Genomic DNA, 19,569 nt, shown 5'->3' on the forward strand with positions numbered 1-19,569 from the left:
GCCCATCCCAGCAATGGGGTCAGGATTTAACCCAGAAATGCTGACCCACCCAAGCAGTCTGGGCAGCCTCTGTGCCCCTGTGCTGTGCCTGGCACTGCCAGGGTTCCTCTCTGCAGCCCCAAAGCTCCCTCAGTTCAGGGCTTCCCAGCAGGGACAGGTCTGTCAGCCCCCTTTTCCAGGGTATTTTCATCCTCACATAATCACAGAGTGATTTGGGTTGGAAGGGATCTTAAAGTTCATCCCATTCCACCCCCTGCCATGGGCAGGGACACCTTCCACTATCCCAGGTTGCTCCAAGCCCTGTCCAAGTTTCCAAGGCTTTGGAAACTTCCAAGGATGGGCAGCCACAGCTTCTCTGGGCCCCCTGTGCCAGGGCCTCACCACACAGGGAAGAATTTCATCAAATGAACTCAACAAGAGACACGCAGTGATCAACACTACCTGACAGACTATGAGCAGAAAAACTCAGATTTTGGATACCAGCACCGTCAGTTTTGGAGGGCTACAGGTTTGGGAACAGAGACAGATGTAACAAGGACCCTCACCATGGACACAGGAACAGCTTCCATACAGGAAAAAAAATATTACTGAGGTTGTAATTTCACCAAGAAATTGCTCCTTTCTGCCTTGGAATAATCCCATCAAAAGAGGGGAGTGCCCTGCTCTGCGGCTCCAGGAGCCAGAACCAACTCACCCTGCTGTTGATATTTTCCTAGATTCACAAGGCTTGAAAAATAGGGAAAAAATACATTTCCCGAAACACAAACAAAAGCTACCGCCATTCACCAGGTATCAAAACCCCGATAACACTTCCTGGGGGTGCACCCATCAGCCTCCCCTTGCTGCCTGTCCTTCCCCGTGACCCTGCAGGCCCTGCGGGACGCGGCCGTACCTCCGAGCGTCATGCCGGCCTCGTAGCACTTGCGCAGGCGGCAGGAGGGGCAGTTTTTCCGCCGGAACTTGTCGATGGTGCAGTCGTTGCGGCTGGCACAGAGGTACTTCTGTTTACCTGGAACACCAGAGAGACAGAGCATGGGTGCTGGGTGACAACAGAGACACGGGCTGGGCTCTCCTGGGATCGCCGAGGGCGGCCTGGAGAGTTGGTTCTTGTTTTTTTAAATGTTGTCCATCTATTGCGTGGCTTCTGGTGGTTTTCTACCAAACCAAACCCCACAGTTTGGTCCTTCTGCCACAATACTCACCCATCAGTCCCCTCAGAACCATGATGCTGTACAGACCTTTCTGGGACTTAATTATTTTTTGCGCAACCCACTGATACCAGTTGGATCTGTTGTCTCCAGGTTACAGATATTGGGGCTGGGGAGTTGCTGCTCCACAGGTGATGCCACCCTGTCCCCTGGGACGTATCTGCAGTCAGCCAGGAAGGAACTGGGACCAGCAACTCCCTGTACAGGGGACCTTGTGCAGCTGTGGGTTTTGGGGAGGTGCAGAAAATTCAGGAGTTACTTTTGGTGGGAGTCACCCATACCTCAGACTCAGCCTGCACTTGCTCAGAGAACAGCCTGTGCAGCTCCAGGCCATAGCTTTTTTTCACTTCCCTGTTTGCCAGACAATCCAAGAATCATCACTTATCAAGTCTGAACACATTTACTGGATCAGGATTTATCTGATGTTCTTCAGGCTGCTCCAAACCAAAGTGGACTCATCACACAACAGAGAGCTGCAGCTTATAGACCCACAGGCAGCCCACACGGGAAACCAGCCCATGCCCTTTATTCATCATCCTGCAAGGGGTTACCTTCTGCACTCCAGGAAGAGCCCTATTACTCCTTATTGGAGTAACCAGGAATCTATGAACAGGATGAGGCTGAATCCAGCCCCTGAATGTGCCAGTTTTGACATGAGATGCGCCAATTTTGGCGCACAGATTTTACAATCCCCCACACCTCCCCCACTGCTGCCCTCACTGCCACTGCCTGAGGCTTTCACTCTCCCCTCCTGGGTCCCCCCAGTTGTGCCTGGTCACAGTTTTGGCAGGACCAGCTGCCACTGTCACCCCCACAGACCCCTCTGGCAGGACTCAGCACCCAGCCCACTCCTCCCACAGAGCCCAGGGGCTGCACAAACACCCCATGTTTGACCTTCTCAGAACTGTCCTCTTCAAAGTGGATCATGATCCACCCCTGTGCCTCAGTATCACCTGCATTACTCACCACATCTCACACCTGTTAAATCATTTTAACACTGTCCTCAGAACAGCTCTTCTCACCTTCTCCCTGGCTCATTTCCCAAGAGAAGGATACTCATGCAAGCCTTGATGACACCTAAATCCCTAAGGACCCTAAAGGGAGCACAAACACCATCCTCCCTTTCAGCAGCTCATTGAGGAGGAGGATGAGTAACAAAGAAGTTCAGCTGAAACTGGGTTACTTGGAGTTATTTTTGTGCCGGGGCACTGAGCACTGAGGCCACACTCGCTCCACTCAACCTTCTTAGGTGCTCACAAACGGGTGCCCTACTTTCTGGGCAATGAAGAGCTGGAAGGAGATTTGGCTGCCTGAGCCCCCAGAGGTGTTCCAGGACCAGGCACAGCTGTGTCAGGAGCAGCACCCCACATTCCCAGTCCCCTGGATCCCAGTCCCTGCTCAGCCCCAGGCTCTGGACAGATCCCAGCACGTGGGCTCATCCCCAGCCCGCTCATCCCCGCTGGGCACCCATGGGAGGGAGCAGGGATGATGTTTGGTACAAGCCCAGGCCTTGCTCCATGAGGCCACTGTGCTGTTCCCCATCTGCTCCTCAGCAGCATCATGGGCTCATCCCCAGCCCGCTCTGTCCCCACTGGGCACCCATGAGAGGGAGCAGGGATGAGGTTTGGTACAAGCCCAGGCCTTGCTCCATGAGGCCACTGTGCTGTTCCCCATCTGCTCCTCAGCAGCATCTCCCAGCTCCAGAACTGCTGAGAAGGGACAGGGAGAGGGAGCCTCTCCCAGGAGCCAGGAGCAGGCAGAGGGGTCTGGGGCACAAACAGGGCACTCTGGAGGAGGCTGCAGGGTGGCAGTGCCACCCCAGAGCAGCACAGGCTGGGAGCTGCAGCCAGCAGCTCTCGCCACGGTCACGGTACAGTGACACTGCTGAGATGGCCAGCCAGCTCCATGGGTCATGGACAGGCTCCTCGGGGCAGGAACCTGCTCTCTGCTGCCTGAGCCTGCACAGGTGAGCCCTGTTTGCTTTGTGCTGTTCTCTGGTGACAAAAAGAGAAGCCAACAGCCACAGCTGGTCATGGTGCTGCTGCTGGGCGTGAGAATGAGCTGAGCTCACCTCACCCTAATTCCTGGGGATGCAGAGATTTCCCCTTAACCACCAGGAAAGGAACCACCAGCTCTAAAAGGTGGGAGAACAGGGAAGGGTGGCTGGAACGTGCATGAGTTCCTTCCCTCTGAAGTGGAGGGAAGTTCCTTCCCTTCTCACACATAGAGACCTGTTTCTAATTTCAGGGCAATTCACTCTCTTCATTCCAGAGCAAGGTGAGACATTTGCAATCAGCTGTTCTTTATTTAAAGATAAATGTGCTGGTTTTTCCTTCTCTAGAGTTTAACACTGAAACTGCCTCTTTGTTTTCCTTTTCTTCCCTGCAAACAACAGAGATGTTTTCTCAGGTCACTCCAAAGCAGAGCCCTTGCTTTGCAAACCTGAACATACAGATCCAAACCTCACACCCACTCTGGGGTGTTCCCCAGGGGTCCCACTCTTTGCAAGGCCCATCACCCAGCCTGTCCTTCCCCCATAGGGCACTGCCCAGCTGAGGACACTGCAGATGTCACCCAGAGAAGCCTCACCTCCTCCCCTGAGCCCAGGTCCTGTCTGAGATGTGCACAGGTGAGGGGGAAGTCACACCCAGCACTCTCTGCTTTCCAGACCAGCACAGGCACCCCAAGAGAGCATCTTTGCAGCAGCCCCACCATGAGCACACTGCAGTGCTCGTGTCCCCTCTGCCAGGAATGTCCCCCCACCCTGGGCCCCCTCACACCAGGCAGAAAGACACTTCCACCACCTCTGAACCCTCCCACTCATCTCCTGGGACCACAGCACACACTGGGAGCCAAGGGGAAGAACTGCTCTGCAGTTCTTCTTGACTGAGAATAATGATTTATGGAGGTGAGTTGCTCAATCCAGAGGAATCATCTAACTAACATCCTGTTGCCACACGAGCTGTTGTGCCCAGACTAACTTTCTCCTCCACACAACAAAGTAATCTCTGAAAATATCTGGAGCAAGATATACGACTGTAAATGTGAAAAACCAGTAAATGCCTTTTGGAAGACAGAGATCCTCATATTTCAGGACACAAACTGAATTTTAACAGCTGGGGGATAAGGCCAAGCTTTCTGCGAAAGCAATTCCCCCTGGGTCTCATTAACCATGGAGGCTCCAGAGCTTCCCTGGAAAGCCTCTGGTCCTTGGAGCTGCCACCAGCAGGGCCATGCCCAGAGCTGAGCCTGTGGGTTTGGTGCTGGCACCCTTCCCATGTGATGCAACAACTCGAGAGGGCTCAGCCACAAGGCTCCCAGGAGCCAGCGCTGAGCCACCTTTGCAGAGTGGTTTCCTGAACAGCCCTCTGTATTTACCAGATGGCTACAGTGAGCATGGGGAAAGCAGCCAGAGCTTTCCCTGTGCTCTGGTTGTCCCATCTTTTGCTCTCCCCATGACATTTTAAGGCAAATAACACCCAAAGAGTCATGAGAAACCCACCACTGCAGCATCGTGATGCTGCAGCACCACTGAATCTTCTGCAGACTCAATTTCTTTGCATGTCACATCAGCCTGGGAAGGAGGAGAAAGTTTTTTTATAACATGGCAAGGATCTTTGCAAACGTTTACTTTAACTTGGTGTCATCTTGAAATCTGGCAAGAAACTGTTGAGTTGGCCCAGAGACATCTCTCTGGTGTAAGGCTAATCCTCAGCAGGTCAGAACATAGAACACTAATCCATATGGAGAATGATGGAGGCACTCAGAGCAGCCTGCACAGCAGCCTGGCTAGCTGCCTGCTAGGCAAATTGCCAAATACTGTGTTATTTTTTTCATTTAGCTCTCTGCTATTTAAAGACAGCCCCATCAGGAGCACAGCCCAAAGCATCCCAGTCCTACACTGCCAGGAATGCTGTGTGGAGGCAGCTCTGGGCTGGCTAAGGTCACCACCGGATCTCAGAAACCTCAGAGGGACAAGGAAGGTCTGCTTCTCTCCAAGGATACATGCAGAGACACGATGATCCCCCTCCTGGGCAGAATGGGAGAGCAGGAACCCCTGGAATGCTAACTGACACAGGAGCTGCCTGGCTTGAAGCATTTTTCTGTTTCAGGGACAAGGGTGGCATCACAAGGACTGAACTCCCATGTCTTCAACCCACCCCAGCCATGCTCACCACACCCAGAGGTGTGCTGCCTGTAGGGAAAAACAACTTCTGTGCTGAGCTGGATGAGCTTTTGGCTCAGCAGGTGAGGAGGGGGAGCCCTCTTTGTGGGCAGCACCCTGGTGACACCCAGCCCTCCCTGCTGGGACTCCGGGGCTGGTGACTGCAAGGGAGGGCTGGGCTTGCTCACCAAACGAGGGTGGTGACCCTGCAGGTGAGGCAGTGCCCACCAGTCTGTGGGGTGTGCTTCAGGGCTGGCCTGGACACAGCCTGGACATCTTGAGAGTCTGTGAATCACGAGAGCCAGCAAAACGAGACAGGACAACATTCCTGTCTTTTCTATTAACTCTTCAGCATCTTTCTGGAAAAAGCAGTTGAACCTAAACTTGTGAAACCCCTCAAATCTGTCAAATGTTCCATCAAAGCAGAGGTGACCTGCTCCTGCCCATAAACTCCTCCATGTGTCCAAAGGGAAGAAGAATCAGTGTCACAACCTTTTTTTTTAAAAATCTTTTCCCTTTGTCACCCCTTAGAAGCCAGTGCATGTCTATAAAACCTCCTTAAATATCCCTGAACCCCTGCCAGATAAGTTCACTATTATCTCAGAGGAATATAATAAAAAGGAAATGATGAGCCCAGCTATTTCCCTCCCCTCCAAGAAGCTGTTTGTGCTGCTCCAGTCACAGCCCTCTGCTGCTCCCTCCACTAAAGGCTGTGGCTTGACACCAGCACCAGGAAGGTAACAGGTTTCTTTTCTCATGGGGAAGCATTTTGATCTACTGCTGTGAAGTCTCCAAGGGCGACCTAAGGTTTTCTGAGAGGCATTTTATGGACTTTAAAACATGAGAACGCGCTGAAATATCAGCTTTCAGTAATGCTCCTCAGCTTTAAGAGGGAAGAGATCTGTCTGGAAACTCACCAGAAGTTAGAGCAGAAATCACCACCTGCCATCTCTGCATTCAGTGCCTATAAAGGAGCACAATTTACTGTCACTTCCCCAAAATAAAGACTTAGCCATGTACCTCAGGGCAGCATAAGATGAATTCTCAGAATTTGGCAGCCCCCCTGCAAATCCCTGGACACACATATGGAAAAGAACAGGAAAAACAAAGGGCTGCTGCCCAATCCCAACACAACCAAACACTCCCAACCCTCTGCCACACTGCGAGGCTGAAGAACCAGGAAGAAGCATAAACACCATTTAAATTAATTATAAATATATTATATAATATATATATATTTATCTATATAGCACAATTAGGAGACGGAACAGCTCCACAGCACGTGCCTCAGAGCAGCCCAGGCTGCTCCCCTGCCCGTGGGCACCTCTGGTCCCTGTCAGCCACAGGACAGAGCCCACCCTGGTGCCAGGGCAGCACAGCTCCCACACCCACCCGCAGACACAGGCACTGCAGCAGCAGTGCATCTGACTGAGAGCCAAGGCTCCACTTACTATAAATCAACAATAACTTGCTGACTTAAACAAGCATCTGTTATTTACTCTGGCTGCACAAGCCAACCCACTTGGCTTGACACCGAGCTGGTGTGCAGCAGAGACAGATCTGCAAATGATTTACTTGGGAGAAATATGCAAAATTTGTTAACTATTATTTGACTGCCCTTTTTGGCAACACTGATGTCCCCTGTGGCATAACCCCTATTCTTCCCTGAACCAGCACTGACAAGCTGGCTCCTGGCACAGAGGAATGAGGGAAACGTGACTCCAAAAAGAGGCAGGATAATGACAATTGATCTAATTGATGTAGAAGCAGCATTCTGACAACAGCAGGTGAGCACCCCGAGCCTGGGAATGCTTACAGACAGGAGAGGTTGGGCCCAGGGGAAGGTCATGGTGAGACAGAAGTTCCATCCTCTTTTTGCTGCCAGTCCTCTCCCGAGGACACCACAGCCAGTGACACCAGCTGCCAACGGTGTGCCCGCATAAACTGTGTTAGCACCAAGGAATAATGATGGCTTGTGTTGGTTCCTCTCTCCTGACAGCAAGCCTGAGTGACTACAGGCACGTCACATTGCCAGGCAGTCCATCTCCCACAGCAGAGACTCTCACTGCTGCCCAAGAACCACCAAGAACTGCGGGTAGAAAGCAGCCCTTGCTGAGGCACAGCCTAGGGAAACAGCTGGGCTGGCTGCTTCTGCTCATTCCCCAGGAAAGGTGTGCAAAGACCTCGCTGTTGAGAGGGAACATTTGGGTTTACACTTATCCCTGGAGAGCCTATGGAAAGGGACATGAAGGAGGAGTTGCTTTCTCACAGGCTGGAGAGAAGGAGCACACACCCCAAGGCTGGAGAGAAGGAGCACACACCCCAGGGCCAGAGCAGGGCTCCTGATGGACAGAGGGCTGTGCTGTTTCATGGGCTGTCACAGAAGGGACCCTCTGGAAGGGCTGCAGGAGAGGAAAAGCCTCCCCTGAACACCAGTTGTGCATCTGAGACTGCAGGTGGGCTGATGGGAGCTTAAAGCACTCTGGAGAGTCAAGAAGAGAAGCAGGAACTGACTGCTCCAGGCTCTCACCAGGTCACTAAGATAATCATGGAACACAGAAACATTTGGGCTGGAAGGGACCTTAAACACCATCTTAGTCCACACCCCTGCCATGGCAGGGACACCTTCTCAGTGATGAGGTTGCTCAATGCCACTGGAAAGAATTATATTTTGGCAAACTGGTTTGGCTACTTTTTGAGAGCAATCTGTAAACTGAAATGACAAACACCGGAGAGAAAAATCAGTTTATCCTTGATTTTTCTCCTTTCCTGGTTTAAGAAATCTTAGAATGCCACCAGAGTGGGGCAGTGACTTTCCCTCTCCTGTCCCCTTACCTTCAGCTGCCCGTTTGAAGAACACTTTGCAGCTCCCACATGTCAGGGCTCCGTAGTGGCACCCAGATGCTTCATCTCCACAGATCAGACAGGTCTTCTGAGGTGGGAAGTAATAGTCAATGGGCAGGACATGGTCACGGCCAGGCTCCAACCTGCAGCATCAACCAGGGAGAGCAAGAGAAGGGTCAGCAAACGCGCTCAGGACAAGCCGTGGGAGCAGGGTCATGGCAAAGCCAGACTGCAGTCATGGGTCAGCCAAGCTCAGAGCAGCAAGAGGGTGAGCAACAACTGAGCCAAGCCTGGCCCTGACCATGCAGGACCCTGCTGGGTGCCCCAGCTGACAGTGCCCCACTGCATGCAGCGTGTGACAAAGTGTGACAAAGTACAGTGACAGCGACACAGTGACAGTGACACAGTGACAGCACAGCCTCGGGACAGAAGGCGACTGGGACTGGCTGCTGCAGTGCTCATGGAATTTTGGCTTCAGCAATGAAGCTCACACACCAAACAAGGCAGAGCACGGCACTGCCAGCCACTTGATGCCACGTTAACCACCATGCCAGGATGTCCCCCCGCCGACTCCCCTTCTCCAACACCTCACCATTCCACACACCCAGATTCTCCTCTCTCAGCTGTACTGTCCCCTCCCCAGCCTGACCTGATCTGTGTGATCAGACCCATGGAGAAACTGCTTTTCCAGAGGGCATGGCAGGAGGAGAGGGGCTTGTCCAAATCAGGAGCCAACATGTCCAGGCAGTTTGGGAAGCACCAGCACGTTGAGTTAATTACCAGAACTCATTATCTGCAACCACTGAATGAGGCAATTATCTTTTAACAGTCTGCAAGTCACTGCAACTTTTGGGTTAAATTAGACTCCCTTTCATTTTTGGCATTGTTTATTGCTCGCAGGTGAGCTCTGAGAAATCAGGTTACATCAGCAGTGAGCCTGACAAAGATGGGACTTCTTGAAAAAACCTTTATGCCCAGAAAAGCCCCACTGTCCTCACTTGGGAGCTGTGCAGATCCCACCTCAGTTTCAGGTCAGTAACTGGAGCAGCAATTTCATCCTCAGTTCTTATGGTAGATAGCTTTTGAGTGATTCCTCTTCTCTTTAACAGGAGCAGTCAGTGACTGATCTGTAGCTGCAGCTCAACCACCCTTCCCCAACCATCTCCATTCCCAAGGCTTTTCTGGAATTACTGATTAAATGGAGGAGACACAGTTGGCTGCACTGTGCCTGCCACAGTCAAGTCCTGTTGCAACCAACACGTTCCTTTCTTGTCTTATGTGCAATCCCACCTGTGTGTGATCCCACCACCACCTCAGGGTGCTCCCACATCCCCCCATGTGCCCCAGAGCCCTGGCACGGGGTGAGGGGGGCTGCTGGAGAGCAGACCCTGCTGAGGAATACCAGCAGCACACACAAAAGCCTGGCTAAAAATGTCTTATTTATGCAGTGTTTTAGGCTCACACAGAACAGCCCTTCCTGCTAATGACCCAACACCTCTTTGCTCCTCTCTGTGCAGTCAGAAATCCAGCAGTGCTCATTTCCCTGTTTCCACCAGGCTTCCCCTCTGTCTCCCCACGAGCAGCAGGGCCTCTCACAGCAGGAGTCGTGACACCAGACACGGGACTCCCAGAGGACCCTGGGGTGTTTTTGAGGATCAATTATCTGAAACTGCAAAGCAGGTTTGCAATTGAGTGGCTTCTGAAACAGCTTTTAAAGAGCTGTTCATGCATGGAGAGATTTGTGAGAGTACAGAAACACCTTCCAGCAGGTGTGCATCCAGAGTACCCCATACATGTGCCCCTGCCAGGGATGGGGCTGGGCAGGGCTCCCCACACACCCCTCCATGCTCAGCCACCCTTGTCCCCACTGCCACCAACAGATGGAGACTGGAGGACACTGGCTGACATGGAGGGTGATTCCTGGCCGTGGGACAGGCTTGGCAGGTGTGCACAGCCCCACACCCCAAGGGGCAGGACATGGTGTTTAGGCAGGTGGGGAGTGGTTCTACCACAGGCCCTGCAGCACCAATGTTGTTCCCTGCCAGCAGCCACTGCCCAGAGCTGAAGCATCTGCCCAGGAATGCCCTTGACTTTAAAACAACGCCAGTTTCCCTTTTCTTATTTTTAGAGAGAGAATTGCAAGAAAAACGTAATGTAAAAATGTTCTAGCAACTCAGAATGAGCTATGCTAATGGTTCCCTTAACGATCCATTTTCCAGTTTCCAAGGGACATTTACAGGGTGCTCTCAAAACGTGCAGGTAATACATAACACGGGCCAATGAGCCAAAGAGGTGCCTGGAGGAGCTGCAGGGCTGGCAGTGCTCTGGGCACAGCCCCAGGTGCCAGTGCACAGCGGTGCCACAGCTCCTCACCGCCACTGAAGGCACAGGAGGGACACGAGGGGTGGCACAGCATCCACCTCACCGCCTGCAGCTCCAAAGCTTTCCTCCGGCTGGAATTTGTACTCCATGGGGCTGTGCTGGCCCACAGAGCCACAAGAGTGCTCAGGTCAGACCAAAACAACTGCAGGGGGCTCTCAGTTGGGACAATGTGTGGCAAGTGTCACCCCTCTGCAGAGCCCAAAGCAGGCGATAGCGGCCGGGGCAGACACAACCGGGACGCGGCGACGGCGGCAGAGCCAGCACACGCCCCAAGGCCAAGGTCGTGGCTGTCCCAAAGGAGCTGGGTGGCTTTTGGGGGCAGGGAAAAACAGCCTCGGTATCTCTGCTACAGCTCCAGGATGAGTTTTACTCTCGTTTCAGAAGGGTTCTGTAAGGAAATGGAGGATTCGCTGAGCTCCCCTCGCACGCAAATATTTCTGGGGAGTAGGAACTATCATGTGATGAAGCATTTGTTTGTTATTAGTTAAATTTCACCAAGCAGCCACATTTCACAACAGCCCCAGAAAGCCAAGAGCAGGCATTGGTAAAAGAGGAGCCAGCCACTTCTCCTGACCCACAAAGGAAGTTTCCATCTCAGCACCAGCTGGCGCAGGCTGCTCGAAAGGAGACGTGGCACAACTGCCCCCTTGCCATGACTTCCCACCCCTAAGCCAGACCAGGACAAAGTTATGGCAGCTGCCACACACTCCCAGCTCATCCCACTCAGGAACCCCAGAGCAGAGTGCCCTGGTCCCATCTCCCTGAGGAAAGGGGTTTTGCACCTCCATCATGCCGTGTCCAAAACCTGCACATCTGTGATGCTCAGGAGGGTGTTCAGAAGTGAACCAGCACTCACTCACAAATTCAGCTGCTCAGGAGGATGCTGAGCTCAGAACTGAGCCAGCACTCACACATGAACTCGGGTGACACAGAACCCTACCCAGCCATTTCAAGTATTGTCATTTCTGGGACACTCTGATGCTATCAGGGGGAATTTCTGCCTTTAAAACAGCATTACCTGTGCCTGACACTCTCTAATGCAATATTAAATTTAATTGGCTTCCCATCAGTGCAGCTGTGGTGCTCATGCCTGGATGGAGTTCTGTGACTCCTATCAAAAGGCCAGACCCATGCTCAGCAAAGGGCACGACTGCTCACTTTGGGCACATCCTCGTGTCCCCTTGCACTGTCATTTGGCTGCTGCTGGCTCCAGCCAGAGCTGAGCCAAGCCTGCACTCACAGCCACCACATCACACTCATCCAAGGCCTGCACAGAAACTTTAAAGCATTCATCTGTTAAAATGCTTTCAGCCATTTAATCTATAAACATGCAGCTTTGTACACGAATTCATGTCCTTTCTGCTAAATAGCCGTGAGTATTTTCCAGTCTGCTCATGCCTTGTTTTTGTGTGCGATGGAAGCAGAGGCACGACAGCATCTGAGAGCAGAGCAGGGTGCAGCATGAGCCCCAGGCCTGCCAAACACACACAGGAACAGGATCCTCACCGGATTTAAATAAATATTAGCAGATGACAATGGGTTTTCCAAGCATCCCAGCAGTGCAGGCTGCCAGGAGGAGCACACCTCAGAGAAAGCAAATGCCCTTCCACCAGCAACTCCAACTCACAGCCTTGGCTCTCCAGCCCTGGCACTGCCTCCCAGCCCCAGGGGCACACAAAGCTTCCACAGGCTCAGCTGCACAAATCCCTTCTCAAATCCCCAAATTAAACCGTAGTTTTTTGTTTTCAAACACTGTTTCCTTATTTTGACAGTTTGTTTCTCACACAGTGCATCCCCACTGCAGCTGAAGCCCCGCCACTCCCTGCCCTTTTCTCTGCTGTGCCCCTCTGCAGTGCATGCAGGCTGCTCCAGCCCTGGAGCTGCATGGACCCAGCCACTGTTTGTCCCTGCACTCGGGGGACAGCCCCAGCCTGCCACCTGACCCGCTGAGGCGGTGCACATCACCCAGCCTGCCAGGGAGTCCCCTCACCTAATGGCCATCCTGGGCTCCCACCTTCCAATCTTCACAAGGAAGAAGCAGAAAATGAGCTTACAAAGGTGAAAGGTGGCAGGTTTGCCCCTCCTGGGATGCAAAACCTGGGAGAAGCCACCCTGCAGTCTCTGCACCTCACCGGTGGCCACAGCAGAGGCTGCTGCCTGCATTTGGTACAGCCCACACCAAAACTTCTCCCTCAGAGCCTGGTGTCCACCCAGAGGCTCAGGGAGCAGCTTAAATAAATCAGCTCAGAGAAGATGGAACAGTTGATCCCCCAGACAGAGCAGGTACCTTACGAGAAGAGATGGCAAAAAGCACATTGCAAGGTCACTTCAGATGGGAACTCACCTGATTTCAGAGCACAAAGGGGACAAAAAAGCAAACAAGGAGCAGCAAGGCTGCAGGCAGGCTGCAGCCCTGAGGAGCACCCCCGAGGCCACCAGAGCCCTACACTGTATCCTCCTGGTGACTGCAGAGTCACCTGGAGTCACCAAGGACAGGACCTTGGCATCCTTGTTGCACAGAGAACCCTACTTATTTTCCAAGGAAACACTCTGTCCTCACTGATATTTATGCAGTTAGTTTAAGCCACACCATAATCTTCCATTTTCAAATCCATCTCCTCTGCTCACAAAAAGAAAATGTGCCTGTAAAGAAAATCACAAATAATGAGACACTTGATACATATATTTCATGCTCCACGAGACACTGCCGTGATGCCAGATGCAGGTAGAGGCTTACAGCTCCCAGGAAAGCCTCCAGGGTACAGACCTGTGGTGCCACATACCAACATCTTCACCTGCAGGAGAACTTTTACATTTCCTTCTTCCAAAATGAAGCGCAGTGATGCTTACAAAATGCTCTGGAAGAGGGGATGTGACTTCTCAGTGCATTTTCTCACAGCTGGTGTGCCAGGCAGATCTCCAGAGGAACAGAACACAGTACCAGTGTCCAGCCACGGGGCACAGCACCTCAGGTGAAGTGGCCATGTGGCCCCCAAGGCCACCATGGTCCCCCAGCACCCCCAGCTAACCACAGCATCTGGTACAGGGCTACCATGAGAAACCCCAGAACGATTCCAATCAGTGTCTCAATGAACTCCAAATGTATCTGGAATTTAATTTGGCAACAAGGATCAAGTTGTGCTGATGGCCAGAGGTCAGTGGTCGGCTCCCAGCTGGGCTGCTGAGGGATGCCAGGATTCATTCCCAGACTCAGATATTTAAAACACAAAATATTTTCCCCTCTTCCTTTGGCAGTGGAATTATTGCTAAGGAAACCAATGCTGCAAATTCTGCATTTTTATTTCTCCACTGGAGGAAGCACAAGGCAAAAACAGTCAGCAACAAGGGCAGGAGCTGGCATGGAAACATGAGGAGACCGCAAATACCACGGATTTGGCACCCAGCTGGGGAGGCACATGGCCCCAGCCAGCACCCTGCCCCAGGCACAGCACAGAGCCCTGGGGTGCACGGGCATGGGAGCAACCAGCAGAGCCCCCCATCTCGGGGAGCAGCCCCCCTCCACCCCTCTTGCAGTGGGGGATCACTGCAGAGGCACTGCAGCGCCAGTCCCACAACTTCCCAGCAGGACTGGGTTATTTTTAGGCACGTTTCTATCAAGACCAAACCTTTGCAGAGACAAAACTGCAGGGACAGAAAAATCCTTTGCCTTATTATGTCTGGGAGTGGATAGAGGCTCTATCTGCAGAACTTCCCTTCAGCTCTGCTGGCAAAGCACAGAGTTTCTAGAGGAGACTTCACGACTTGTGCAACACTATCATCTTCCCGCCGCGTCCTCCAAGCGGATCGTGCTGTGACTCATCCCCGACATAAACACACTAATTATAATGAAGGTTTCACATCTTTAGTGCCAGGTCTCCCTGCAACTCTTAGCCCCAGTCTCAGCAGAACAGGCAACAGAGAGGCAAATTCCCCAGCAACTCACAGCCATTGGCTGACACCCACCAATCCCTCCGGCTCTCCAGCCCGGCCTTCCTGGCATGCCCACGGCTCCCGGCTGCCCACAGCTGGCAGCTGCACAGGGATTGGGGCAGGAGCAGGGCAGGAGTGGCCCCTCTGCAGGGCTTGGATGGATGGATGGATGGATGGATGGACAGCTACACCAACTTCAGTGGCACAACCAGGGTATCCCAGACCGGCATGGGTTGGGAAACAGTGCTTTGATGCCAGTTTGCACTTTTAGTGACATGGCAGGGACAGCCAGACCTGCTGGTTTGGGGGCTGAGAGCATTCCCAGGAAAATACGGAGAGCAGAGCCTGCACCTCTGCACATGGCTGCCTCCAGGGACCTGTGGGCATGGGTGGTCCTCCAGCTATCACAGAGCCACACTGGAGTTCCGACTGGCCCTGCTGAGCAGCCATGTCCAGAGAGAGCCGTGGCACACCAGGGACCAAAGCCCTGCCCAGTACCCCTTGCCCGTGCTCTTCCAAGCAGGCGAGGAATGAAAGCAGCCAAGAATCGTTTTCTTCCAAGCCCGCCTGCAAACCAAAACACAGATGCCACATCTAATTTTAGGCCTCCCAGCCTTGAGAGTGTTCTCCCGAGTCTCTGTGAGTGAGCAGTGAGATAGTCATCTCAGGACACGCCGCAGCCGCAGTGGCTGCGCACCCGCCTTGACCCCAGCGCTGGATAGCAGGGCAAGGGCATAGCAGGAGGGCACAGCGTGGCCAGGAGTTAACAGATCCCCACAGGAGATCCTGCAGGACACACTGAGCCCCCTCCACTAACTGCAATCGAGGGCAGATGGACTGGCCAGCTGCCCTGCTAACCCCAGGCTGCCACTTTCTTCCTGCTTGACATGACAATTGCTTCAACTCAGGCTATAATCCAAGGTTTTAAGCACCCACGTGGCAAAAGGGAAGGTGAACTGAACAAGAAGAGAACAGCTGTCCCCCGGAACCTCAGCTCCCATCTCAGCTCAGCTCTGCCCAGCCTCAGCACGGCCCCAGTGGGATGTTCTGTCCTGCAGGCTTCCCAGAACTGTGCTCTGCTCCCTCTTCAAACCACCCCCAACGCAGCCCAGAACCAAGGACCCGGCATTTGGCACAGGCTGTGCTGTAAACAAGAAAGGGAAAAAGTCCCTGTCCTGCTATTGTTTTTCTAACCATTTAAAGATGCTCCAGGGGACTGGGGAGCAGACTGGGAAGTAACAGATTTCTTTGTAAGGGGAAGATCCTATTATCAGGGAAAAGACTTTTTGACTGCAGGGAACACGTGAAAACAAAGCCAATTACGGAGAAGCCAGGAAAACGAAATCCATGTGAACAGGCTGAGTTCATGGGGACGATGTCACATGTCCTGGAGCACAGGAGCATGCCCAGGGACAATGCCCAGAGCCAGCCCACGGGGATTACAGCCCACACCAGACCCATGGCTCCAGACACGTGTCCCCCAGCCCTGCCCTGCTCACAGAGCACTGCCAGACAGCAGCAGAGAGAGTGGGGGAGAGATGGGGGCTGGTTCTCAGTGTCTGAGCAGGGAGAAGCAGCAATGCTGATTCCACACCAAGCCCTGTGCTCCCTGCAGAGGCTCCCAGAGCTCCAGCCACCTCTCCTTCCTGCGGGCAGCACATGGCACAGTGCCTGCCCTCCAGGGACATGTGTGCAGAGGGAACTCTGCAGGCCCCAGGGTGAGGGCTGGGGATGTTCCTCATACCGCAGAGAACACACACAGAATCTGTGTGTGGTGCTCATGGGAAGGTGATGAACATCCACAATGTGCACAGGCACACACACGATTCAATAGAAACAGTAAATCACCCGAGCTCTCTTCGCAGCGGGATTTCATTTTCCAGCTGACGCACCCCATCGCCTCCCAGATGAAAGCTATCAACCCAATCAGCACAAGAATTCCTTCCCCGTATTTCTCTTCCAAGAGGAAAGTGGAGCTGCTGAGCTATCCCGTCCCAGCCCTCCCAGCAGCAGCTCGGGAGATGCTGCTCTGCTGACGGGCGCGAGGGGGAGGAGGCAGGAGCCTTGACGAGGAAATTTGTGATACAGAAACTTGTGCCTGGGCTCTGTTCTCAGCACACAGGCCAAGGTCAAAGCGGGTTTTTTTCTGCCATTTCTAACCGGCAAAGAAGCAAACACAGCTAAGATCTGTAACAGCAGCCAAAATGCTGAGGGCTGGTGAAAACACCAGAGAAAGAAGTGTCGTGTCTTTTCGGGAGAGACAAGAAGCCCCCTCCATCCACCCCCAGGCAGAGATAGCACAAGGGAGAGGAAACAAACCCCACCTCATCCCAGGGACTGAACACATCCTCTGTAAATGTATTCTGGAGATCTGCAGACTCCCCTCTGGCATTTGTAGGGATTGGTCCTGCCGGCAGCAATTCCAGAAGCACTCAGCAGGATGGGGGGTCTGGAAGGTGAAGATGCTGCTGTAACACAGAAGGATTTGCCCTGAGGTTCTTCCCAAAGCCACTGGCTACAGCCAGCCCATGTCTAGTCCCTGCTGGAGCAGATTGGTGCAGAGGGACAGGTCACCCACCAGAATGTACCACCCATCCTTAGGTGACAAAGCCAGGCAGGAGCAACATGGTGTAGTGGGAGTGCAGTGAAATGGGCTTTAATGCCCCTTCCAAAAAAACCATTCCCTGAGTCTATGACCAGACTCCCCAGGCTCCAGCAAGAGCTGGAACGGGCAGCCAGCAGCCAGGACATCCCCCCAGCAGTGCCTGTCACAGACACCTGGCTACAGACATGAAAGCATGCTGCCGTGCTCAGTGCATGAGGGGAGGCTGGAGCTCTGCATGAAGCTGCTCTGCCAGCCCAGGCACACCCCAAAAGTGTCCCAGGAGCACCCAGATCTCAGGGCAGACACACCAAATGGTAAATATGCCTGTGCCCAGCTTCTTGCCCTGGCTAAGGCTGCTCACAGCACCCCCTCCCCAAGCCAAGGGTGTCTGGGCCAGCACTGTCAGTGTCCCAGCATTGGTGGTTCTGCACTGACTCTCCCATCCTGGTTTAAGCCATCTCTTTTGCCCCTAGAGCTGTTTGGGAAGTGACAGCTGCCTTGCCTGTCACAAGGTGCTCAGCATGGTCCACCCAGCCCCAGCCAGGCAACACGACAGACTGGCCCCTTCAGGGAAACAGGGGCTCATCCCAGGAATCATTATTTACTTATTAGGATGGGCTCTCTTCTCCTTTGGATGGCACAGGGAAGCCACCAGGACACCTGTGGAAAGCACGGGTGTAATCCAGCCCTGTGGACACCCGAGCTGCCTGGTGGCCTGGGAAAAGGGCAGAAGCTATAAATACCTGGGCAACTGGCATATACTTTTAAGATTATTTCTATTACTGCAAATCACTTAATCTGAGGTCTGTGTCCCTAGAGCCCAATCCCACCACTCCTGAGGACGTGTCAGCACCTGACTTCGCTGTCACTATTTGCAGAGGCGTCCCCGGGCGGGGGCTGGGGAGTGTCACACAGCGGGTGACCTTGCTCTCTCTGGCCTCTGTTCAGGCTGAGCAGGGAGCAGGCAGCACCATGAGAGCAGCTGAGCCACGCTGACCCGCGGCACGCCGAGCCTCGCAGCTCCCCGGGGAGAGCTGCCGAGGCTGCACTCCCGTAACCCCTGTCCTGCAAACACCGTCCCGGGGGCTGGACGGGGCTCTGGGGTCAGCGCAGGTGAACGGGGCCGTGGATGGGGCCCAAAGTCCAGCACGCTGCTGCAGGATGGTCCCTGGTAGGTGGCACAAAGCCAGCACGGCCCCGCGGGACCCCAGCGCTGAGCCGGGGCACTCACACTGCAAGGGGCTGCTGTCAGACCTCAGCCTGCAGAAAAGGGACAATTCCCTCTCCCACACTTGCCTGGAGGCTGAATGAACCACTGCTCCCGAGTGCTTCAGCAGTAAAGTCCAACTGCTGGGAGTGTTTTTATTACTGTTAGAGAGACTTTGAATCTCACCTAAAAACGCTGGCGAGAAGAATCAGGGTTGCAATGGATTTAAAGCAGAACAAAGCACAGGCACACGCCGCAGTGCCCACGAGCACTGCCCACTGCAGGTGCCTGGCCAGGGTGGGCTGGACTCCCTGACAAGGAGGTCTCACCCGGAGCAGGCAGGGGATCAAGGGTGGGTGGGCATGCATGAGTAACACGGGCAGATCAGGGAAGGCAGGCAGCAGTGGTAACAGAGAGAGAATATGGATGGAGAACCTCCGTCACAAGTCTTTGCCATGACAACTGGGCCAGTTCCTTTTCATTTCAATGAGCTCCCTCATACCACTGTTAACAAACAGGGCTGGCTCTGGTCCCCACAGTGTGCAGCAGTGGTCGGTACCAGGGCCACCAGCCACTGCCAAGGCCACCACTGGGCATGCCTGCACGGCCACCCACTAAGAGGTGATGTGACCACATCTGCTTCCTAATTGTTTACCAGGCAGAAATGCTCTGCTACAACAAGAGATGGGACATCTGCCTCCTGTGTGTGCTGGATCCCTGGAGGAAAAGAAAGAGCAGGAAAGGATCCACTCCCCCCACAGGAAGTGTTGCCATTGCTGTTTTCCTATGAACTTGGTGCAGAGCTAGGTTCATCCAGGGTGAGAGCAGGTCACTCTGGTCAATGCCCACATCTTACCCAATGATGACCCCAACAGGAGGTGCCTGTGCCCCTGTGCCACGTCACTACATGCACATGGTGGCACCAAGCTGCCCTCCCCAGCTGGCCCAGGCTGTCCATGATGGCTTTGTGGCACTTGCTTTGCATCAGTCTGAGATGCAGACGTGCCTTCTGCAGAAAATCTTCCAAAAAGAAAATTAACGTGCACAAAGTAATGAGGCTGAAGAGCTGTGCAAGGAAGAATCTTCATTTTTCCTATACATTTTTAATGTTCCAGAGCCATCCCCAGCTGCACAGATCTCTGGAATGTACCAGGGCAGCTCTCAGAAACAAACAGTTTTTACTAGAAGTCATAGAAAGTCTCCCACTGAATAGTTTTCTTTCAGTAAA

At 53.4% G+C, this 19,569-nt stretch overlaps 1 protein-coding gene across 1 annotated transcript in view; it reads right to left on the bottom strand.

The window, feature by feature from the left end:
• Positions 1-19,569, bottom strand: part of AR (androgen receptor) — a 36,575-nt gene that overhangs the window by 10,740 nt on the left and 6,266 nt on the right. The window contains 2 exon segments of the mRNA XM_039722625.1: positions 893-1,009; positions 8,209-8,360. Of these exon segments, the coding sequence (XP_039578559.1) occupies positions 893-1,009; positions 8,209-8,360 (269 nt within the window).

The sequence above is a fragment of the Passer montanus genome, unplaced genomic scaffold (assembly GCF_014805655.1).
Source record: "Passer montanus isolate IOZ18808 unplaced genomic scaffold, ASM1480565v1 scaffold49, whole genome shotgun sequence".
NCBI lineage: Eukaryota > Metazoa > Chordata > Aves > Passeriformes > Passeridae > Passer > Passer montanus.